Genomic DNA, 17,391 nt, shown 5'->3' with positions numbered 1-17,391 from the left:
GATAACCAGCTATCACCAGGCTCGGTAGGCTTGTCACCTCTACCCATAAATCTTCCCACTATTTTGCTACATAGACGGCTGCGCTCTTTCAGCTGTTTTTCGGTAGCTCATCTGGTTTCAGGGAGTCTGGCTTTAGTTCTCTTTGCGAGATTGTTTCTAGCTGATTCATTATGCAAAAGGTACAGGGGTGAAACTGCTATTTTGTGCTTGTTTGATGTTTTTTATTTCCCTTACGGTACTGTGTCTATAGCGCCAGGATAGAATTTCTATCGCCTATACTTTTGAGTTGGTAAATGGTTTGGTGTATGTTAGTTTGGTATTAGTTTTAGATTGGTTTAGGGCTAGTATTAGCTCAAGGCAATCAAATGATATTGAGATCTTCCGGGTGTAAGCCGGATGCTTTAGTGTTAAGCTATGCTTTGATTTATCCAAGTGCACCTTCCAGTACACTTACCGTGTTACGACTTATCTCCTCTATATAAATGTTGGGGTGTTAATAGTTAAGTTAGTCCTTAAATATACTTGAGGAGAGTGACGGGTGGTGTGTACGTGCTTTATGGCCTGGTTCAATTAAGCACTCTATTCTTAATTTACTGCTAAATCCTCCTTGGACTCTTAGGTTTCATAAGAGTTATCGTAGGGTTTTCTGGGGTAGAAAATGTAGTCCATTTTTTACCATCTCATGGCCTACACCTTGACCTAACGTTTTTGCGGGGACAGTTATGCTGACTTTGCGACCTTGTTAGGATTTGCTGAAGATGGTGGTATACAGGCTAAGCAAGAGATGGTGGGGTGGATCGGGGTTTATCGATTACGGAACAGGCTCCTCTAGGGGGATGTGAAGCACCGCCAAGTTCTTTGAGTTTTAAGCTGTTCCTTGTAGTATTCTGGCGAGTAGTTTTGTTGTTCTAACTATTGAAGTTTAGGGCTAAGCATAGTGGGGTCTCTAATCCCAGTCTGAGTCTTAGCTATTGTGTGTTCAGAAATTTTAAAGCCACTTTTGTAGTTTATTTTACATCAGCTAAGGTTTTACAATTTAGATGGAGTTTAGCTTTATTTGACTAGATCTAAAACACCCTTTACGCCGGTTTTTATTAGCTTGGGTTAATCGTATGGCCGCGGTGGCTGGCACGAAATTGACCAACCCTAGATTGTAGCATAGCTTAGTTAAACTTTCATTTATTGCTAAAGGTTTGTCACTGCTGTCTCCCGTGGGGGTGTGGCTGAGCAAAGTGTCTTGAGCTGCATTCTGCGTGCTTGATACTTACTCCATATGATCGTAGTGATTTATCGGGTGTCTTCACTGGGGCGGGGATGCTTGCATGTGTAATCTTGCTAAGAGCTAATAGAAAGGCCAGGACCAAACCTATTTGCTCATGGGGTGTGCAAGTCCATCTAGACATTTTCAGTGTCTTGCTTTAGGTGAATTAAGCTACATAAGCACAGAGAGAAGTATAGTTGTGAGGTGCTGTCTTTCGGGTTGTGACAATGAGGGCCCATATTTAGTAGTGAACAAGTGCATGAGAGCAAGGAAGTAGGAAAGAGAAGGAGTGGGATGAAGTTAAGAGGGGTAAAGTGAAGTAATTCTGTGTTAGTTGAGGAAATGGCAGTTGAAGTTGTGCACACCTAAAAGATGAAAACGCGATCTCTGGCTAGGTGTGTGAAAGCTTTTGTTTTTGGGGTTTGGCAAGAGTGAATTTTTGGAGAAGAAGTCAGAGATGGGGGTGGGGGGGGTTGTTGATAGTTTCCTGCGTTATTTGCAGGGTGATTGAAAATGGGTTACATGGTAATTATTGGTATGTCCTACAAGCATGAATTAAATAACACCTTGTAAAACTTATGTGGGGCTAGGATATTGAACATAGGTGCGATTAATAATGGCATGGACTAGGAATCAAAGACAGGTTCTGCGGGACGTGTTGTGGTGGGACCAGCTTTCTGTGATGGGGTCGCGTGCAGACCAGAGATAAAAGATACCATATGCATGGAGAGCTCCCGTGACTGGTTAATAGGGTGATAGACCCGTGATCCATCGAGATGTCTTATTTAAGGGGAACGTGTGGGCGATCTTAGTTATATGGCCCTGAGGTAAAGAACCAGATGCCGGATACAGCTCATTATAGCTACCCCCACGATTTATGGGCCCGGAGCGAGGAGAGTAGCACTCTTGTGCGGGATATTCATTTCATGGAGGATGGTGAACAAGGGACACCTAAGTGAGGGGGGTATCCGTGGTGAGGAGGATTAATTTAACTTGGATGTTAAATTAAATCTCACCACTCCCATTCAGCATAGTATTAGAAGTTCTCATGGGGGCAATCAGGCAAGAAAAAGAAATAATGGGTATTCAAATAGGAAAAGAGGAAGCCAAATTCTCTCTGCTTGCAAATGACATGATTGTATATTTAGAAAACCCCATTGTCTCAGCCCAAAATCTCTTTAAGCTGATAAGCAACTTCAGCAAACTCTCAGGATATAAAATCAATGTGCAAAAATCACAAGCATTCCTATACACCAATAATAGAGAGAGCGCCAAATCATGACTGAGCTCCCATTCACAATTGCTACAAAGAGAATAAAATACCTAGAAATACAACTACCAAGGGATGTGAAGGACCTCTTCAGGGACAACTACAAACCACCGCTCAAGAAAGTAAGAGAGGACACAAACAAATGGAAGAACATTCCATGCTCATGGATAGGAAGAACTGATATCGTGAAAATGGCCATACTGCCCCCAAGTGATTTATAGATTCAATGCTATCCCCATCAAGCTACCATTAACTTTCTTCACAGATTTTGAAAAAACTAAATTTAATATGGAACCAGAAAAAAAGCTCATATAGCCAAGACAATCCTAAGCAAAAAGAACAAAGCTGGAGGCATCATGCTACCTGACTTCAAACTATATTACAAGGCTACAGTAACCAAAACAGTATGGTACTGGTATCAAAACAGATATACAGATCAATGGAACAGAACAGAGGCCTTAGAAATAACATCACACATCTACAACCATCTGATCTTTGACAAACCTGAAAAAAACAAGCAATGGGGAAAGAATTCCCTATTTAATAAATCGTGTTGAAAAAACTGGCTAGCCATATTTAGAAACCTGAAACTGGACCCCTTCCTTATACCTTATAGAAAAATTAACTCAAGATGGATTACAGACTTAAATGTAACACCTCAAACCATAAAAACCCTGAAAGAAAACCTAGACAACGCCATTCAGGACACAGGCATGGGCAAAGACTTCATAACTAAAACACCAAAAGCAATGGCAACAAAAGCCAAATTGACAAATGGGACCTAATTAAACTAAAGAGCTTCTGCACAGCAAAAGAAACTATCAGAGTGAACAGGCAACCTACAGAATGGGAGAAAAATTTTCCAATATATCCATCTGACAAAGGGCTAATATCCAGGATCTATAAAGAACTTAAACAAATTTACAAGAAAAAAAAAAAAAAATCAAAAAGTGGGCAAAGGATATGAACAGATACTTCTCAAAAAAAGATATTTATGTGGCCAACAAACATATGAAAAAAAGCTCATCATCACGGGTCATTAGAGAAATGCAAATGAAAACCACAATGAGATACCATTTCATCCCAGTTAGAATGGTGATCATTAAAAAGTCAGGAAATAACAGATGCTCGAGAAGATGTGGAGAAGTAGGAATGCTTTTACACTGTTGGTTGGAGTGTAAATTAGTTCAGCGACTGTGGAAGACAATGTGGCAATTCCTCAAGGATCTAGAACTAGAAATACCATTTGACTCAGCAACTCTATTACGGGGTATATACCCAAAAAATTACAAATCATTCTACTATAAAGACACATGCACACACACGTTTATTGCAGCACTATTCACAATAGCAAAGATTTGGAACCCACCCAAATGCCCATTAGTAATAGACTGGATAAAGAAAATGTGGCACATACACACCACGCAACAGTGTGCAGCCATAAAAAAGGATGAGTTCATGTCCTTGGCAGAGACATGGATAAAGCTGGAAACCATCATTCTCAGCAAACTAACACAAGAACAGAAAACCAAACACAGCATGTTCTCACTCATAAGTGGGAGTTGAACAACGACAACACAGGGACACAGGAAGGGGAACATCACACACCGGGGCCTGTGGTGGGGTGGGAGGCTAGTGGATGAATAACATTAGGAGAAATACCTAATGTAGATAACAGGTTGATAGGTACAGCAAACCACCAGAGCACGTGCATACCTATGGAACAAACCTGTACGCTCTGCACATGTACCCCAGAATTTAAAGTATAGTTTTAAAAAAATCAAAACAGAATATTAATAAGGAAACAGACTACTTAAAGGTGGTATAAAACAAATATTTCTGACAGAGGTATAGACAGCACTCCTCAACATCAGGATACACACCCTTCTCAATAGCTCATACAACATATTTCTTGATACACCACCTCTTAGGCCAAAAAAGAAGTCTTACCAAATTTTTTAAAACTGAAATTTTATGAATTATTTTCTATGACTAAACTCAAATGCAAGTATACAACAATAATAGACAGAAACTGGAAAAAAAAAATGTGAGGCATGGTGGCTCACGTCTGTTATCCCAGCACTTTGGGAGGCCGAGGCAGGTGGATCACGAGGTCAGGAGATCAAGACCATTCTGGCCAACATAGTGAAACCCTGTCTCTACTAAAATGTGAAAAACTAGCCAGGCTTGGTGGCACACATCTGTAGTCCCAGCTACTCAGGAGGCTGAGACAAAGGAATCGCTTGAACCCAGGAGGCAGAGGTTGCAGTGAGCCGAGATCGTGCCACTGCACTCCAGCCTGGAGATAGAGCAAGATTCCGTCTCAAAAAAAAAAAAAAAAAAAAAACCATATATATATATATACACACACATAGGAATTTAACAAAACACTCGAGCACGCTCTTATGTAAAGGTTGTAATAGTTAATATTATAAAGATGTTCATCCTGGTCAATCCTGGTCAATGTAATCTACAAATTTAATGAAATGTTTTTCAAATTTCTCATTGTATTTTTGAAGAAACAGAAACAGCAACCCCAAAAGTATATCGAACCCCAAAGGCAATAAAGTTCCCATCAATCTTAAAATAATAATAATAATAAAGGAATGTTGCAGGCATTAAAGTTCCTGATTTCAAAAGACATTACAAAGTTACAGAATTAAAACAATCTGGTATAAGGATGAAAATTAAACTAATGAAATAGAATGCAACCCATATATATATACTTTAACATGTATGGTCATATGAGGAGTCATTTACATAGCAATAATTATTACTGTAAGCTAACAGGTAAAGGCAATGCAAATTTCCGTCACCAAATCATTCAGTAAATACAATTTGAAATATAAAAATACTGGAATATCACTCAGTTTTCAACAAGCAGAAAACAGTCTACCAATTATAAAGGTAAATCTTGATAACGTTATGCAAAATGAAATGTCAGCCACAAAAAGACAAAGATTGTAAGAGACAGACAGATATAAAGCATTTACACTCTTAGAAGCAGATAAAAAGAAAAAGGTGCCCTATTTGCTTAACCCCCAACAGCAAGAAAGTTTGCCAGTCATCCATGACAAAAATATCTTAATGAGAGAACCAGGCATCATGGTTAGTATCTGTAATGACAGCTACATGGTACAGTAAGGTTGGAGAATTGCTTCAGGCCAAAATATTACGACCAACCTGGGTTATGCAGTGAGACCCCATCTCGGAAATAAGTGCGTTTAAGAGAGCTTTGAGATCCAGGGAGGGAATTGTGAAACTTTGCTGAGCCCAAGATTGAGGAGCACCTTTTTCAGAAGGCAAGGTTTCATTTAGGTGGCAAACTACAGGACCCCTGCTCTTGACTACAGACCAGAAAATGTCCCACCCAACTCCATCCCACTGAGAATTTTGAACTTACTCTGTAAGCATCCCAAACTTCTCCCAGCCACAGTCTGTGAGAGGTCTTGGTCTTCCAGAAACCTGGAGAGATACCCATTTAGAGCCAAGCTGGCAGGCCTGCAGACCTTGGTCCCAATAACAGTTCCATGATTCAGTTCCAGCTTCCTAAGCCACAGTTCATCGCCAGTTCTGCCTATGTAGAAACCCACAGTGACCTCAGAAATCCTCTCTGGTACTCAGTACAAGCCATACTAATCCACATCCTAATATAAAGCCCACCATATGCAGACCTGACTGCAGAAACCTGCCCTAGCATCTATCCTACTGAGCAAAGTCCTGAAGGATATTTACTGTGTCCAAAAGTAAAATGGGAATTACAACTACCCAAGTCCTTTATGATAAGCTGACCCTAGTGCAGAGCCAGCAGCCTTGTGACCAAGCTACAACCCCGCTCTACTACAAACCCAGAGGGCATTCTATCACCCTGGGGGCCCAAGAAAGGAAGATTTTTACCCTCTGAAACCAGTTTATCAAAACTTTCAGGTGTTTGCTCCTTCAAATTGAGACACCAACGCAAAAGTATATTGTGCCCATCGTCAAAGCTTCTATTTTAACACAGCACTTGATGTATGTGGAAGAAAAATTAGTCAAAAAATTTTTAAAGTCATTGAAATTGAAGACAAGTAAAACATTGCTGCTTGTAGATCATGCAATGTTCTCTATAAAAAAACCATAAACAGTACATTAAAACCTTTTAAAACTAATAAATACACTCAGTAAATTAGCAAAATATAAAATTAACATACAAGTTATCATTCCATACACTTAAACTATCTGATAAAATAGAGGAAGAAAACAATATATTTAAAATAGCACTAAAATAATAAATATCTGAGGACAAATTTAACCGAGGAACTGAAAAACTTTTCAAGTGAAAGATTTATCAATGAAAAATGAGAGAACACAAATAAATTTAAATACATTTTCTCTATCAATTCAAAGAATAAACGCTAAAACACCATATTATCCAAAGTGATCTCTAGATTCAATAAACTTTCTATCAATATTCCAGTGGGTTTTTTTCATAGTAATGAAAAATACAATCATCAAATTTACATGAAACTACAAGAAACTGTGAATAGCCAAAGCAATCTTGAAGAAAAAGAAAAAAGCAGAAGGACATCATACTTTATAATTTCAAACCATATTTCAAAACTATAATAAAAACAGGATGAAATGTGCAGAAAAATGAACAAAAAAAACACCCAATAATACAGAAATCACTACTCTCACACATTTCAGAGATGATGGAAAAAGAGAACTTAAAAGATAGTCTAACGTGGAGAGTCTTAAAATTATGCAAACGTCTGTGTGTCCACAAAAACAAAAACGAAAAAACTCAGATTGCACACTCTCTTGTATGCCATGAACAGTACTTTGGCTGTCACTGTAAACTTGAAGGAAGATTACTGAAGGGAAAGAAGAATTCTTAGATATTTTAAAAGCAAAAGAGAGAAGATGCCCCTGTGTGAGAGAAAATTTAAAAATAAAAATAAAAATTAGGCTTTCCAGAAACTATTTCTTTTGGAACACTGCTTCCCATATCACTTTAAGGACTTGCTTTCTTCTTGACTTTGGACCTGTCATCCACGTTGTCTGTTGTATTCACTCTCACCTACCTGGGGATTCTTCCGCCATCTCATGTCTCTTCATATTCCAGGGCTCTTTTCCTTGCTCCAGAAAAATGATCAGGTCTGGCTTAGGGACAGCAATACCTGTTTTATTAAAAATAAGTAACATGCCTCTTGCTCATATTCTCCCATTAACAACTTAATAATGTGCTCAGTAAAGAGGATTTAATACAATATTCTAATACATTTATCCCAAAATACTAAATTACAACAGAAATTTCTAAATATTTAGAAAATACTCTAATTTTGTGGGTTCTTACTTTTATCACCTGGTACTACTGAATTAAAAATTGGTGGTGGTAATTAGATTTTAAAGTGTGAGCAATAATATTTTATGCCAGTAAAATTTTGAAATTACCATTAATCTAAAGTGAAGGACAGAGAGGAGCTCAAGAATGTGGTAAGTTCAGGTCAAGATGAAACATCTTGAAATTTTTTTCTCTATGGAAAACTCCCTATGATTTTCTTGAAAACAGAAATCTAAAGCATAAATTACCAAAAAGAAATTATACAAAAGAGCAATGCTGGCCGGGCGAGGTGGCTCAAGCCTATAATCTCAGCACTTTGGGAGGCCGAGACGGGCGGATCACGAGGTCAGGAGATCGAGACCATCCTGGCTAACACGATGAAACCCCGTCTCTACTAAAAAAATACAAAAAATTAGCGGGGCGAGGTGGCGGCGCCTGTAGTCCCAGCTACTCGGGAGGCTGAGGCAGGAGAATGGCGTGAACCCGGGAGGCGGAGCTTGCAGTGAGCTGAGATCCGTCCACTGCACTCCAGGCTGGGCGACAGAGCCAGACTCCGTCTCAAAAAAAAAAAAAGAGCAATGCTGTTGGGAGCCGAAAGCCTGAGGGCTGTGACCAACTCAGCATTCCACTGGACTTGAATGAATCAAACGGCAAATTGTTTATCATGAATGCAGAATGTGGGCAAACTTGCTTCTGCTCATGCTGCCAGAAGGTACACTGAGGACAGTCACTCCCTGGTGCCATGCTCCTTGAGGTTAACTACTGGAACATCTGGAGAGTACTGTTTAAAGAATACAGTCACTAAGTCAAGCAGCTGACCACAACCTCCCCCTTCTCCCTATCTCCTTTACTCAGTAAATATGAAGAGCTATAGAAGTTCACGGCCCTTGTTCACTAGAAGCAAGGAGTCCCCTGGTGCCGTCTTTGTCTTTATTCCTGCATTCAACCTCCTTTGTTCAGGCCAATAAAGTCCGCAGCAAAATGAAACCTATAGCGTATACTAGGAATTGCGTATTAAAGTTATTCTCACCCAGGAAGACCAGGTTTCTGTAGTTCTCTAACATCACATTCCTATATAAATTCTGCTGTGCAGTGTCCAGGCATTGCCACTCCTCCACAGAGAATTCTATGGCCACATCCCGAAATGTCAATGATCCCTGGAAAACACACACAAACTCACTTATTTATCAAGTGGTCATGGGCATAATTTTTAATTTGACTCAACGTAAAATGGAGAGAGTAAACAGAGCTGGTTCTGACTTCTAAGAGTGACTGAAATAATTCAATAAAATAGTTTTCAACTAGAAATATTCTCTAATGTATTCTCTAACTCTGAGAAAACAAAGTGTTATAAGATCCATAACACCAGTGTATATATAGTATTTTTCTGGACAATAAAGTATAAAATTGAGGGCATAAACACTAACATGTACAATTTTGAGTGCTACATTTACATCATACAGAATTAATTGTGTGCCGGGCATGGTAGCTCATGCCTGTAATCCCAGCACTTTGGGAGGCAGAGGCGGGCAGATCACCTGAGGTCGGGAGTTTGAGACCAGTCTGACCAACATGGAGAAACCCCGTCCCTACTAAAAACACAAAATTAGCTGGGCATGGTGCTTTGTGCTTGTAATTCTAGCTACTTGGGAGGCTGAGGCAGGAAAATCGTTTGAATCCAGGAGGCGGAGGTTGCGGTGAGCTGAGATCGCACCATTGCCCTCCAGCCTGGACAACAAGAGTGAAACTCTATCTCAAAAAAAAAAAAAAAAAGAATTAATTGTGTGTATTTTTCAGATGGACATACTTTTGTATATTATTCAGATGGAATAGACATGTTGAGTTAGAAACTATCACTCAAATTTTAATGTGTACAATAAGCTAGAGATCCTGTTAATGCAGATTTTTTTTTTTTTTTCAGAAGATCAGGGATAAAGTCTGAGTTGCTGAATTTTTAACAAGCTCATCAGTATGCCAATGTTTTTGGCCCAAAAAGACTATTTTGTCAAATATCCAGTAATTGAATGACCCTGTGTTTTTCTGGTTTGTAAATAAAGATGAGAGCCTTCATTTTCCAAAAACAGACAAATGCAAAGGAAACCTAAGAAAGAAGGGGAGCTGCCAGATTAAATGTGGTGGTTTGTTCACATCAGCTGCATAAAGATACTTAACAATGAAGAGAAAAATAATTAATTCTATAGTAAAACATGTATCAGAGAGCTTATCAACTAAGTGATTTATTAACATCAACTACACTAGAACAAACTTTTATAATGTCCTGATGCACCCAGAAGGACACAGCATTACTGCTGAGATACTGCCCCCTGAAAGGTAAATTATAGTCTGAATTTAACCATAAGGAAACATTAGTTTTATGGAAAGTTCAAGATACAGGTATCTCCCATGTTCTGTAATTTTTAATAGTGATTTTAAATAGTCTTTCTTTAGCACTGTAAAGAGCAGTTATCTCCTATCAAATTTTTATAATTTTCTGGGTAATAAATACCATACTGCTTCAATGGGTATTTTCTTAATCCTGTAGTGCATAGACATAATAAGAACACAGATGAAACCTCAACATTACATGTTCTCTGTCTTCACTAAAAACCCCAGGTTTTCCGCAACAGGAATTTGGAGTATCTACACCTTCCCATGTTCAACAGCCACAAAGGGACATTTTTAATATTGCAGATTATAAATTCATAGTGAGATTTCTGCATGGCATATAAGAAGCCATAATGTAGAGAAGGCTCTGGTGTATAGAAAAATATATTTTTCAGAGACTTTGATTATTGTAAGAATTTTTTAAAGTAGTTAAGACAAACTCATTAGGGAGGAAAAACACAAGTAGAGAAGTACAGGTTTGCAAGTACCAAACTTGTTTCCTGGAGGAAGCAGAGTGGACACAGATCTTGATCTGAGACATATTTAGCTGAAAAAAAAAAAAAGGCCATTTTTTCCTCTTTCTCCTCCTTCTCTAGGATTATTTCTCAGATAAAATTCTCTGGGCAAATTATACCTGCATCTTGAGAACATGCCTTTAAAAGTGTCAGCACCACAGGTCTACCTGCTGTCACCACATCCACAGGCAGAAGAACCAAGACAGAGAAACTCCTCCCATTTCTGTCCTTTATAGGAGAAGAGATTGAGAAACAATGAGTAGCTCCACAGAGATAAAAATACACTTTTATTTTGTCCTCAGGAGCCATCCCTGACACAGGCACCAGCAATTTCCACTACAGTACTGGAAATATGGGCCACGCTGTCCTCTCCCTACCAAATCCAAACAGAACGGGTTCTTGAACCACCCTTTAATGCAAAGATGGAACTTAACTCTCATGAATGTATTTTGAATTCCTCATACTTGATTCTGACCTCACCTTAGAGTCACATGAACCACTTAATTAAAATAACATGGATGCTTCCACCAGAACAATAAACAGAATCCATGGACAGGGCACAAGTAAAGAGAGTTCTGCAAAATGGCCAGGTGACACTCATTAGAAGCCTGGGCTGATAACCCAGCACTCTCGTCACAACACAAATACTTCTGGTACAAATGAAGACAATCATTCTTCATTCTAAAGTATTATATTCTTTGCTGACTCTAAAGTTTACAGAGAAAACAGAAGGTAGCAATTTCTGAGTAAGTCTGCATTTGGAAAACAACATGTGCACATGTACTAATGCAATGTTTATTAAGCAGGTACTATGTGCTCAATAGGATGTTACAGAGCACTGTGATAGCACATTATGTGGTTTAATCCTAATAACACCCTGTGAGTCGATACTACGTGTTCAATAATTCCAAGGCTTTAAAGGACCCAGCATTTTTATTTCTATTTCTGTTGATCTGTCATTGATTTTTTCAAAAAATGCAAAGAATAAAAGGTAAATAAAGACAGATGAAAGAGATACAGATGGAAAGAGTTTAATGCAATTTAGATAAATTTTTATTGTGTTTATACTTACTTTCTTGGGACTTGTGAATCAACTACTAGATCTGCAGGAACAGAAAACAAGTTGCTAAATAATGTTTCTGCAAGCACTGGTTTTAATAAAAAATTTGAAAAGTAAGATCCTATAATACATACTTTATATTTCCCATTTATCTGTTGGGTTGCAGAAAATGTTGAGCAGCAGCTCTAAAAAGGCAACAGGATTCATGACCCAAAACTCTGATCTCTTCTAATCAGTTCTGTGAGGCAAGACGCCAGGGTAGAGCCAAACATAAATAAGGACTCTAAAAAGGGTGAATATGAACAGGGCTGGGGCAGAGTGTACAGCCGATGTACAATTAAGTTCTCTATGCCACTGGGGGGTATTGTCAGTTCATTTTTTTAAAGCTTACTTAAGTAAACCTAAGTCTGAGTTTGTATAATTTTAATCTTTTTTGCCACTGCCCTGCAAATTTTATATTATATGCTAATAAGCAATTTTTTAAAATCCCTTAAGGTTATCTAGAATAATTTTTGTAGAAGAAAAGTAAGTATTCTGGCCAGGTGCGGTGGCTCACGCCTAGAATCCCAGCACTTTGGGAGGCTGAGGTGGGTGGATCACAAGGTCAGGAAATCGAGACCATCCTGACTAACACGGTGAAACCTGTCTCTACTAAAAATACAAAAAAAATATTAGCTGGGCGTGGTGGCAGGCGCCTGTGGTCCCGGCGACTCAGAAAGCTGAGGCAGGAGAATAGCATGAACCCGGGAGGAGGAGCTTGCCGTGAGCCGAGATCGCGCCACTGGACTCCAGCCTGGGCGACAGAGCGAGACTCTGTCTCAAATAAAAAAAAAGAAAAGTATTCTTAGCAGGCTAAAATAAATACAAATAATAATGACGACTCTTCTAAGTTCAGGTGTAGACATCAGAAGCCACAGTATAAAGAAAGTGGCCCAAATAAAGCCCCAATTTTTTGCACACATCTATTTACTGTACCCACCATCTGATGTATATTTCAACCATATTTCCTGTTGCTAGTCTAGGCTAAAACTGCCAGGATGGTAGGAATCATGACTGCTTCATCTATTTTTCTTTTCTTTTTCTGTTTTTTGAGATGAAGTCTCACTTTGTTGCCCAGGCTGGAGTGCAAAGATGGGATCTCGGCTTACTGCAGCCTCCACTTCCCAGGTTCAAGAGATTCTCCTGCCTCAGCCTTGCAAGTAGCCAAGCCTACAGGCATGAGCCACCACACCCAGCTACTTTTGGTATTTTTAGTAGAGATAGGATTTCACCATGTTGGCCAGGCTGGTCTCAAACTCCTGATCTCAGATGATCCACCCATCTTGGCTTCCCAAAGTGCTGGGGTTACAGGTATGAGCCACTGCACCTGGCCTGCTTCATCTATTTTTTTTAATGACTATATGAAATGGAAGCAATTAGTTTATCTGTTTGAGCCTCCAGACCTCCTGATTTTTTACCCAAGTACCAGGGAACTGGAAAAACTCTCATCTGGGTACCAATCAAAGATACTTCTTGTGTAAGGGGCAAAACAAACACAGGATGACTCATTTCTCTCACACTGGGACAGAAGCAGAATTAATCACTCTTGTCAGCCTGACACAATTCTGTTCTGGACATTCTCAAGTATCTCAAAGATTCACAGGTGATTGTGAGAGGGTTCCCAGTGACCTGGGGCTGATGGTCCACTGATAAGCCAGGCAGAGAAGACTCAGGATGATTCTAAATAAAAAATGGAACTGCCTTGGTTGAACTCCAGAACCTGGGTCATCCATCCTGATTTGCTAGCTGTCCTGATTTGCTAGCTGTTGGGTAAGTAGAAGGACAAGAATGCTTTACTCCAGTATCACATTTTACAGGTAGGTAGAGTTGTGGTCGTGGCTCTGGATACTTTGTGGCCTTAAGATGCTTGTTTACACTTACAGATTCTGCCATCAGATTCTATTTACTCCTGGAGCCTCTCACATAACTGTGGCAGGTTAATAACGAAGATGTGAAAAGGTCAAAAAGCCACACTCTCAAAAGAGGAATTAAAAATGTCTATGTTGATATCTCACAATGCAGAAAATGCCTCCTGTTGGTTTTCTATAAATTCTAAATCCAAAGTCCGGCCCTGCCTTGTAAATCCCAGGCAGAGGTCAGCCAGACCTTATTTGCAAATTCTAGGTGAAATCAACCTCACTCTGCATTTTTGGGTGTTATAGCAAGTAAAGTGAAATCAAAGGAGAGATTCCCTCATAGAGGCTGCTCTAGAACATTCTAAATAATAGTTTACCTTAAAAAAGCTGACACGACGTGAACAAAAGCAGACAGTTTATTTGGGTCAAGCTTAAGGATTTTACCTTGAGACAAAATATTCAAGTTGCCTGGAACCTACACTTTGATTAGCAGCACTTACAAGTGGATTTGTAAAGGCAAAAAAAAAAAAAAAAAAGGAACAGTGAGTGCTCACTGATACAAAATTGGTTGTGAGAAATTTTTATTTATGTAAAGAAATAACTGTAATAATTGATTGGATATACATCAAGGTTAAGGATATGGAATGTAGTGTCCAGTGTGGAATTAGTTTAATTTATAGCTACTTGTGGCAACAGTGAACAGTTTCAAGAGATATATAGCTGAAAAAAAAGGGAGAGAAACATGACTGTGCTCTCATTTTAATGTCTCTCTGAGTTTGATACCTAAAAGGACTTGCATTCCTCAGATAAAAACTTTTTTTTTCCGTCTCAATTCTCAAGACCTAGATTTAGAATTTGGAGCTGCAAATTCAGGCCCTGCATGGGTAAAGTAGCAGCAATATTCAAGGTAAATGTTACCTGAACATTTGTGGGCATTTTAGCATGAGGAAGGAGGGAGAAATGGAGAGTCTCATGTCTACAGGTCTACTCAATGCACATATTTTACTGATTGGGTTTCGGTGACAGATGGTCACTGAATCAGTTTCAAGTCTGAAGACACAAGTCATCAGAAGAGGTAAAATGGTTAATATCTGACCTACGAGGTTTGTAGACATCTGGTCTAGCTTCTCTAAAAGTGACTGTAGAGGATGATAGAGACCAAGTAGGCAGAGACTCAATTCCACCTGCATATTTAGGGGACAGCATGCACTTCACTGCACAATTGTGAATTGACTGGAAGCCAAAAAGGCCCATCTAGAGTAAAGCTTAGTTGGTACCTTATGTGTTTACATTATGTCTGGTAATTCTAGACTGGGTTTGGAAAATATAATTAAAAGCAAAATTTTCTTTAGCCCCAAAGGAACTCCACAATAACAGAACAGAAAGAAAACTGTTTTATGATACAATTACATGTGAATGTGACATGCATTACAGTCAATTTGCTCAAGAGATTGCAAAGACAGAAAGACAATCACCATAATTCGTCTACAAGTAGAATTTACAGCACCATGTCACACATAGTTCATCCTAAATTCACCTGGTAGTTGGGAAGGCCATCCATGTATGCTAAATGGTTATAATCAATGAAAAAATAAACTTTTCACATCTTCATGACTGGAGGTAGTTGTGCAACTTGAACCCCAGTGTCTGGTGAAGGTAGGCTTTGACTCTTCTACAAAAATTGTTGATTCGGGTGCTATCTTTTTGGCTATTTAAATTTTAAAGTAATAGCTCTCTACTTCCCGAGCATTGGGCTTGAGCACTCCTGTTTCCCTCTCCTGGTGGCTAGTGTATTCTCCCGACCCCTACCATCTGCCACTGAGGCACGGCCCACAGCACAGGGCTCATAGTTGGAAACTCACATCTTAGTTGAATCCCAATTGCCACAGCAGCACTCCGGTGCCACATCAGAGAGTGAAGCCTGAGCAGCAGGAGGAGAGTCTGCAGACCTCCTGGGTAGAATTGCACCTTCACAATAATAGAAAAGGGAGCAGTGTTTCAGCCTCAGTTTTTATTTATAATGGTGACGTGAAAAAAATACTGCTGGGTTTTAGCATGACTCCAGATAGAGATAGCTCTGAGAGTTCTCACTGTGACAGCCCACGTCTTTCACAGATACCATGGGATACTAATAGGGTTTCTGAAACAGACACGCAATGCATTCGAGAGAAAAACAGCTCTTGTTCTGAGAAAAATTATATTGAGCGAAAAAAGTTAAAATGTCTTAAGAAAAAACTGAGATTGGAGATAAGATTGATCAAGTCAGCCAGAAAATACCTCCCTAAGAAGAATTTCTCTCCAAACACCCAAAGTGCATAGCTACTCTCAGCAAGAGAAACATGAGCATTATTGAATAAAGGGGGCATATTCTCAGCAGAATTTTTTTTTTTTTTTTTTTTTGAGATGGAGTTTCATTCTTGTTGCCCAGGTTAGAGTGCAATGGTGTGATCTTGGCTCACTGCAACCTTTGCCTCCTGGGTTCAAGTGACTCTCTTGTCTGAGCCTCACAAATAGCTGGGACTACAGGCATGCACCACCACACCCGGCTAATTTTGTATTTTTGGTAGAGACAAGTTTTCATTATGTTGTCCAGGCTGGTCTCAAACTCCTGACCTCAGGTGATTCACCCACCTTGGCCTCCCAAAGTCCTGGGATTAGAGGCATGAGCCACCGTGCCCAGTTCTCAGCAGAATTTTAAAAGATTTATCTTCCGTCTCTGCTGCTCTCTTATCTCCTAACCATTGAATGTGAGATCTATATTGGAATATATCTGACAGCTTCCACCAGCACTTTTTTATAAAACATTGAAATCTGTGTTAATATAGTAGAATATATTAGAGCTTGCAACATAGCTAACTGGAGAGCTATTATGGTTTTTGGGTAGCCATATCACCTGTCTTTATTTGTCCCGTAATAGCAGCATACTAATTTGGTAAAATATGACACTAAAATTATGCTTACCTATAATTATTACTATTGGATAAATTAATAAGCATGTCAGACTAATATCTACTGTAACAATTTAATGGTAAATTTCTTTGGATATCAGATATACATATATAAGTATGACTAATTTAATGTACTTGTCATAAGGTATGTAAGATTTTTAAAAATTATCTGAACTATAATTCAGTTAAAACACTGTATTTCAAAAGTATGAATAACAATATTAAAATAACTAAGGAATTCAAAGTAAACATTGTGGCCTTATATTCATACTATTGTAGAAAATACTGTTTAATTTATATGAATGCAGGTTGTCAACAAACACTACACACAACTGCACTAACTGTACTAAAGTAACCCAAGTACAACAGACTCCACTGTTCAGTTTATACACTGAACTCTTCTGGCTTTTGCAGTGTAAGTATGTCAGCCTGCAAATAATCACCTTGGATAATCAGGTTTCTGCCAAAGAACTTACTCAGTATCTTTTAGTCTATATTATTCTGTATTGCTAAATTTATTCCGATCTTCGTGCTCAACTTTTTAATGCTCTTGAAATGAAGTTTACTCTGAACAAATCTGTGTCTAGTTTAAAGACTAAAGATATGAGTAGATTGCAAAAATTTTCTCCCATTCTGTAGGTTGCCTGTTCACTCTGATGGTAGTTTCTTTTGCTGTGCAGAAGCTCTTTAGTGTAATGAGATCCCATTTGTCAATTTTTGCTTTTGCTGCCGTT

At 38.9% G+C, this 17,391-nt stretch overlaps 2 protein-coding genes across 2 annotated transcripts in view; one reads left to right on the top strand and one right to left on the bottom strand.

Moving 5' to 3' along the window:
* LOC112612062 (zinc finger protein 492) overlaps positions 1 to 17,391 on the top strand; it is a 446,617-nt gene that overhangs the window by 195,317 nt on the left and 233,909 nt on the right. The gene's annotated exons all lie outside the window — the stretch shown is intronic.
* Positions 6,556 to 17,391, bottom strand: part of LOC112612070 (zinc finger protein 728-like) — a 20,361-nt gene continuing 9,525 nt past the window's right edge. The window contains exons 2-4 of the mRNA XM_025366131.1: positions 8,885 to 9,011; positions 7,595 to 7,690; positions 6,556 to 6,634 (exon numbers count right to left, since the gene is read on the bottom strand). Coding sequence (XP_025221916.1) covers positions 6,621 to 6,634; positions 7,595 to 7,690; positions 8,885 to 9,011 — 237 coding nt within the window. The 3' untranslated portion in view covers positions 6,556 to 6,620. The remainder of the gene's footprint in view (positions 6,635 to 7,594; positions 7,691 to 8,884; positions 9,012 to 17,391) is intronic.

The sequence above is a fragment of the Theropithecus gelada genome, chromosome 19 (genome assembly GCF_003255815.1).
Source record: "Theropithecus gelada isolate Dixy chromosome 19, Tgel_1.0, whole genome shotgun sequence".
Taxonomy (NCBI): domain Eukaryota; kingdom Metazoa; phylum Chordata; class Mammalia; order Primates; family Cercopithecidae; genus Theropithecus; species Theropithecus gelada.
Note: the sequence above shows the minus strand (reverse complement) of the source record. Positions and strands in the feature narration are given on the sequence as shown.